The 7,500-nt window shown below is 39.8% G+C and overlaps 1 protein-coding gene across 1 annotated transcript in view; it reads right to left on the reverse strand.

Annotated features, from left to right (window-relative positions):
- Positions 1 to 2,628: 2,628 nt before the first annotated feature.
- Positions 2,629 to 7,500, reverse strand: part of LOC108269808 (myelin and lymphocyte protein) — a 6,842-nt gene continuing 1,970 nt past the window's right edge. Inside the window, exons 2-4 of the mRNA XM_017475846.3 lie at positions 6,127 to 6,291; positions 5,517 to 5,642; positions 2,629 to 3,664 (exon numbers count right to left, since the gene is read on the reverse strand). Coding sequence (XP_017331335.1) covers positions 3,590 to 3,664; positions 5,517 to 5,642; positions 6,127 to 6,291 — 366 coding nt within the window. The 3' untranslated portion in view covers positions 2,629 to 3,589. The remainder of the gene's footprint in view (positions 3,665 to 5,516; positions 5,643 to 6,126; positions 6,292 to 7,500) is intronic.

The following is a 7,500-nucleotide window of genomic DNA, read 5'->3' on the forward strand; positions in this document are numbered from 1 at the left end:
GTACTGTCCTCTCCCAGACCCGGAGTATTGTCCTCTCCCAGACCCGGGGTATTGTCCTCTCCCAGACCCGGGGTATTGTCCTCTCCCAGACCCGGAGTATTGTCCTCTCCCAGACCCGGGGTATTGTCCTCTCCCAGACCCGGGGTATTGTCCTCTCCCAGACCCGGGGTATTGTCCTCTCCCAGACCCGGAGTATTGTCCTCTCCCAGACCCGGGGTATTGTCCTCTCCCAGACCCGGGGTATTGTCCTCTCCCAGACCCGGGGTATTGTCCTCTCCCAGACCCGGAGTATTGTCCTCTCCCAGACCCGGAGTATTGTCCTCTCCCAGACCCGGAGTATTGTCCTCTCCCAGACCCGGGGTATTGTCCTCTCCCAGACCCGGGGTATTGTCCTCTCCCAGACCCAGGTACTGTCCTCCCCTGGATCTGTGGAAATGTACTCTCATGGGTCTGGGGTACTGTCCCCTCCCTCTCTGTGTTTGACTCTGCCTTGTTCTTTGTTCTTTGTTTTGAATTTAGGACTTTGTAAATAAATGGATGAAAAGTATGGCACGTCGTTCTTAAATAAATAAAAATAAATGACTGTTGGTAAAAATGCTGAATAAAACACTCAGAGACGTGTTAGAGGAAAATAATCACCTTTAGGGGCGGTAACAGTAACTCATCACAGTACAGGTACATCTCAAAAAATTTCAATATCGTGAAAAAGTCAATTGTTTCCCGTAATTTCATTTAAAAACTGGAACTTTCAACTATTCGAGATTCATTACACATACAATGAAATATTTCAGGCCTTTTTTTGTTTTAATCTCGATGATTACGGCTTACAGCTCACGGACATCAAAAACCCAGCATCTCAACATATTACAATAAAGAATTTATAATACAGAAATGTATATTACTGTAACAGCACATCACACACACACACACACACACACACACACACACAGACACACACACACACACACAGGTATATACACTCAGCAAAAAAAGAAACTTCCTCTCACATTCAGCTGCTTTTATTTCCAGCAAATTTCTTAACATGTGTAAAGATTTGTATGAACATAAAAACATTCAACATAATGAGACATAATCTGAAGACGTTTCAGACGTTTGAGGAACAGAAATGGAGTAATGAGTCCCTGAACAAGGTGGAGGTGGAAATCAGAAGGAACAGTCAGTATGTGGTGTTCTCCAGCTGCTTTAAGTTCTACAGAGCATCTCATCCTCATGGACTGCACCAGATCGGTCAGTTCTTGCTGTGAGATGTTCCTCCACTCAGATGTTCAGATGTGAGATGTTCACACCAAGGCATCTGCAAGTTCTCCATCACGTCTGGAGGACACATGTTTACATGTAATGTTCCACTGCGAGGACGATCAGCTGTCCTTCCTGTCTCCCTGTAGCACGTCTCAGGCGTCTTACATTACAGACACTACAGTTTATTGCTCTGAACACATCTGCAGTCCTCATGTCTCCTGCAGCAGGTCTACGGCATGTTCACGCAGGTGAGCAGGAACCCTAGACATCGTTCTTCTGGTGTTTTTCACAGTCAGTAGAAAGGTCTCGTTAGTGTCCTAACTTACTGTACCTGTGACCTTAATCACCTTCCACCTGTAACCTGTTCGAGTCTTAAGGACTGTTCCAAAACTGCATGTGCAATAATGTGTTTATGGTTCATTAAAAACATCGTTTAAACCCTTTCCAATAAAGTTCTGCAAAGATTATTCTGATTTTACAAAATCTTTAAAATACAGTCTCCTGAAAAGGGATGTTTCTGTTTTTCCTGTATTTATTTATATATATATTTGTCTGAATGTTGTTTCACACTATGTTATTATATTAAATATGAATGTGTTTATATTTTACTGTACATAAGAGTATTCTGTATTCCTGACACAGGGGTTCTCAGTGACTCTGCTTTAAAGACTCGAAATACAGGATTTCAGTGCAGTGCCTCGTTGTGAGTCTCATGTTTCAGTTCTTTACCACTCTTAAAAATAAAGGTTATTTAATGGTTCTTTACTGCAGCATTATGTTCTGCGAAGAACCTTCTTCTTGTCAAGAACCATGTTTCACTGTATAGGGTTCTTGTGTTGAGCTATATGGTTCTTTGGACATTGAAAAAGTTCATTATGTTCCATTCGAGGTTCTTCAGAGCTGTGTATTGGTTCTTCATGGTCTCATCCCTTAACAGGTTAAAGTGAACCCTATAAGGTTCTTTGGAAAACATTCTCCTGTTATCACTCTTAAGAACCTTACTTCGGTTCCTTAAAGCACTAACTAAGGTTTTTTTTTTAGAGAAATTGTGATAACAAGGTTCCTTGTAGCACTGCTGTGAAGAACCATTTCTGGGTTCTTTAAAGCACCAGTAAATAGTTTTCTGAAGAACTTGAGAGTAAAAGGTTCTTTCTGCAACGTAAAGGGTTCTCCTGTGACATCAGGCTGAATTTTTTTTTTTCGGTTCAAACTGGAATCTTTATTTTAAGAGTGTATTTAGATTCGATGTATTAATGACAGTACTGCTTCCTCTGCGTACTGAAGAGACCGAGTACTGAAGATTACTGTTCTCGTGGTTGTTGTTGTTGTTGTTGTGAATATTGTGTATATTGTATTCAGAAGGCTGTGTGGTTTGTTAAACATTTTATTTCTGATCATTGCATAAACATTCATGTAAAAAAAAATTTGAAGAGAATAATCTGGTAATAAAATCACAAAAACTTTCTCAGTAATATTCAGATGGAGTAAAAATACAGAAATATATTGTCCTTTAATTAAAATTTACCACTTTTAGCATATTTACCTCAGCCAAGCTTCATTGTTCTGTGGAAAATTCTGACTTGTTTACTTTATTTTAGCTTTCCCCACACCGTTTATAATGTGGACGGGGAAACACACCTTTAATGTGGGCGTGGCAGAGTGTGAGTGTACAGGTGAACGTACAGACTGTAATAAGATCAGATTTGTGAATACATTAAATTTATTCATCATAGTCATCAGTTCAGCATCTTTTGACTCAGAAGTGGATCTGTTCTTTAGTGGCGCTGTGTAAAGTTCTGGATAGAGGCAGAAAAGAAAAATAAACAGCTCAAGAACAAATAAGAATAAGATGTAAATGTATATCTGCATCTGTAACGTGTGTTCTGAGTGCCGAGCCGGGCGTCACGCTGCTCTCTGATATGTTTCAAAAGAACAATATAGAAAACAATTTAGTAAAACTAATTAAACGTAGAGAAATCTCAACAAAAAAAAAAAATTAAGATACAATTTTTTAAATGTATTTGTGTGTTTATATAACTGTATTTAATGTTAACATTTCTTACATGATCCCATCTTTAAAATTAAGCTGGGGGTCAAAGGTCGAGGAATAATTAAGACTTTTAAAGTGGCAAACTGTGGGACTTGATCTCGCAACCTTCTGGTCATCAGCAGGAAACTAAACAGTGTCAATTACAGCTGCTGCCCCCTAGTGGGCGCTTTATTTATTACAACAGCAATTGTGTGAAACTTTTTTCAAGGTCAGATTTAGTTTATGATTTTGTTTTTGAGGTGAAGATGGTTGCCGTGTTTTGCTGTTTTATTTTGCTCTTCAGGAGGATTTCCACCGGAGCCCAGAGAAGATGGCATGGAGGAAGTAGAGCAGTGTGGTTATGAAAGACATCACCTGAACACACACACACACACACACACACACACACACACACACACAATATTTATTTGCTGGTTTGTATTGTGCATTCCTACAGAAAAGTAAAATAAAATGTTGACATTTTGTTCCTGTTATTGCTCGAATGTAAAATATAATGTAATATATAATGTAATATACAGTATCTCCCAGAAGTGAGTGCACCCCTCACATTTGTGTAAATATGTGATGAAATCTTTTCATGTGACACACTGAAGAAATGACACTGTGCTACAGTGTAAAGTAGTGAGTGTACAGCTTGTGTAACAGTGTAAATGTGCCGTCCCCTCAAAATAACTCAACACACAGCCATTAATGTCTAAACCGCTGGCAACAAAAGTGAGTACACCCCTAAGTGAAAATGTCCAGATTGGGCCCAATTAGCCATTTTCCCTCCCCGGTGTCATGTGACTTGTTAGTGTTACAAGGTCTCGGGTGTGAATGGGGAGCAGGTGTGTTAAATTTGGTGTCATCGCTCTCACACTCCCTCATACTGGTCACTGGAAGTTCAACATGGCACCTCATGGCAAAGAACTCTCTGAGGATCTGAAAAAAAGAATTGTTGCTCTAGATAAAGATGGCCCAGGCTATAAGAAGATTGCCAAGACCCTGACACTGAGCTGCAGCACGGTGGCCGAGACCATACAGCGGTTTAACAGGACAGGTTCCACTCAGAACAGGACTCGCCATGGTCGACCAAAGAAGGTGAGTGCACGTGCTCAGTGTCATATCCAGAGGTTGTGTTTGGGAAATAGACGTATGAGTGCTGCCAGCATTGCTGCAGAGGTTGAAGGGGTGAGGGGTCAGCCTGTCAGTGCTCAGACCATACGCCGTACACTGCATCAAATTGGTCTGCATGGCTGTCGTCCCAGAAGGAAGCGTCTTCTAAAGATGATGCACAAGAAAGCCCGCAAACAGTTTGCTGAAGACAAGCAGACTAAGGACATGGATTACTGGAACCATGTCCTGTGGTCTGATGAGACCAAGATAAACTTATTTGGTTCAGATGGTGTCAAGTGTGTGTGGCGGCAACCAGGTGAGGAGTACAAAGACAAGTGTGTCTTGCCTAAAGTCAAGCATGGTGGTGGGAGTGTCCTGGTCTGGGGCTGCATGAGTGCTGCCGGCACTGGGGAGCTACAGTTCATTGAGGGAACCATGAATGCCAACATGTACTGTGACGTACTGAAGCAGAGCATGATCAGTACGCAGTATTCCAGCATGATAACGACCCCAAACACACCTCCAAGACGACCACTGTCTTGCTAAAGAAGCTGAGGGTGAAGGTGATGGACTGGCCGAGCATGTCTCCAGACCTAAACCCTATTGAGCATCTGTGGGGCATCCTCAAACGGAAGGTGGAGGAGCACAAGGTCTCTAACATCCACCAGCTCCGTGATGTGGTCATGGAGGAGTGGAAGAGGACTCCTGTGAAGCTCTGGTGAACTCCATGCCCAAGAGGGTTAAGGCAGTGCTGGAGAATAATGGTGCCCACACAAAATATTCACACTTTGGGCCCAATCTGGACATTTTCACTTAGGGGTGTACTCACTTTTGTTGCCAGCGGTTTAGACATTAATGTCTGTGTTGAGTTATTTTGAGGGGACGGCACATTTACACTGTTACACAAGCTGTACACTCACTACTTTACACTGTAGCACAGTGTCATTTCTTCAGTGTGTCACATGAAAAGATTTCATCACATATTTACACAAATGTGAGGGGTGCACTCACTTCTGTGAATTACTGTGTAATGTAATATATAATGTAAAATATAATGTAATATATAATGTAATATATAATATATATAATAAATGGCAAGTGTATTTCTTACCACAGCAGCAATGTCCTCCTGATAAGTCTTGAACAATTGAGTGTCCTTGTTGTAAATCGTGATGTAGGCCAAAACTACCGATGAGCTCAGATAGAAAACCACCGCGATGAAATGATACGCAGTGTCCTGAGAGAGAGAAAGAGAATGTTTTATTCTTTAAAATTTTCAACTTATGCTGGAGAATATATTAACAACTGCAGGTTTATTTTTAATTCTGAATGACGCTGCTTTAAAGGCGCTATATAAAAATAAATTTGTTTATTATTATTATTATCTGTATAACCCTAATGATATTTAATATCGTTTCTGTTGGGCAAAGGCCACTTTAATTGACTTTAAAATAATAATAATATGCCATTGATAATAGCATTTGGAAATGTATAGGAATTGTAACAAGTGTGATTATATTGGATTTAACAAAAGTAAAATAAAAATAAACCTATGAGAGCTAATGCCACTCCCAGCCTAACCTTACCAACAATAACTAAGTGAATTACATTACAGGTGTAAATGACATTAATTATATATATATGTGTGTGTGTGTGTGTGTGTGTGTGTGTGTGTGTGTGTCTGTGTGTGTGTGTGTGCGCGCGTGTGTGTGTGTAATTACCAGGCCGGGCCACACACTGCTCTGGTTTCCTCCTGCGATGAAAATTAAGAACCACAGTGTGGTGAAGACGAAGCAGAAGATGGAGACGAACATCACCCACCCCAGAGGATTCGGAGGTATCACTTTGGTGGAGGCCACGAGACACCACGTCAAACCTCCGAAAATCTGTACAGAGTCGAACAAACACGTCACGTCCAACTGTAAACACGTCACACTCTAAACACTCAGAAAAGCATAAAAACTCCAGACATACAAGTGAGAGGATCTTTCACATTACAGAATTAACTCCGATTTTTCACATGGAGTCGGGAGAATAAAAAAATTATCATCTAAAATTCCTACAACCTTGTAGGTGGGTTTTTTTTGGTATTTATTATTGCGATAAATCTTTTGGTGTTTTTGAGTCAATTTATTATTACTACAATTTCAAAAGTTTTTTTTTAAAGGTATTTATTATTGCTATATTTTTACTTGTTTTGTTGAGGTTTTTCTTATTGTTACAGCTTAAAAAAATTTAAATAATTAAACTACAATCACAAAATACACATTAAACATTTGTAGTTGATTTAATATATAGAAATGAACAGATGTTTATACACAGGTATAATATCATCATATGGAACATATCTAGTTAATCTAATGCTTAAAATCTGCTCATTAATTATTATTGAATTATAAAACGATGAAACGTGAACTCTTTTGCAGGTATGTTTTTGTTTATAATGTTTTTTCCCCCAAATAAAATTATATTAAGATTTTACAAGCTTTGACTCTAATGAATTATAACGTAGAGCGTCTGAGTGGAATTGTGCAGTAAAGTTCATCGGCATGAACATCGCATAGCAATGAAGGTGACGTCCTCGTGTCACCACACGCCGAAGACTCCGCCTTAATCAAATACGGAGTTCCAGCCTGTGGAGGGTTTTAATGTGAGATTAAAGAAAGAAACCTGTCCAGCGTTAATGCAACTCCGACTGTGTAAACATTACAATCAGATATCGCTCATTGATATTTAATAAACTCGCTCTGTAGTGAAATGTTATTTTGTCACTTTTGGCATATCAACTTTGTGCTCAAATACTGTACATTAACACACCTTTATCAAATACGTTTCCTAACAGCTCTGAACACTCAACAATCTCTTTTTCATTCGCAGATTGAGCAACCTGTAGTCCAGATGTTGTGCTGCAGATCTGGGAGGTTGTACTTCACTACCTACTTTAATACGGAGCTAAATCACAGCTGAGAAAGCATTACAATCTTTCAATACAGTGGTGATCTTCAAGTGGAACTATTTCTATTTCGTCTCCACTACTAATCTTCCTCCATGGTGAACTCCTAGATGTTCCTCAGGTCAGACTGAGAACACAATTC

The sequence above is a fragment of the Ictalurus punctatus genome, chromosome 9, assembly GCF_001660625.3.
Source record: "Ictalurus punctatus breed USDA103 chromosome 9, Coco_2.0, whole genome shotgun sequence".
NCBI lineage: Eukaryota > Metazoa > Chordata > Actinopteri > Siluriformes > Ictaluridae > Ictalurus > Ictalurus punctatus.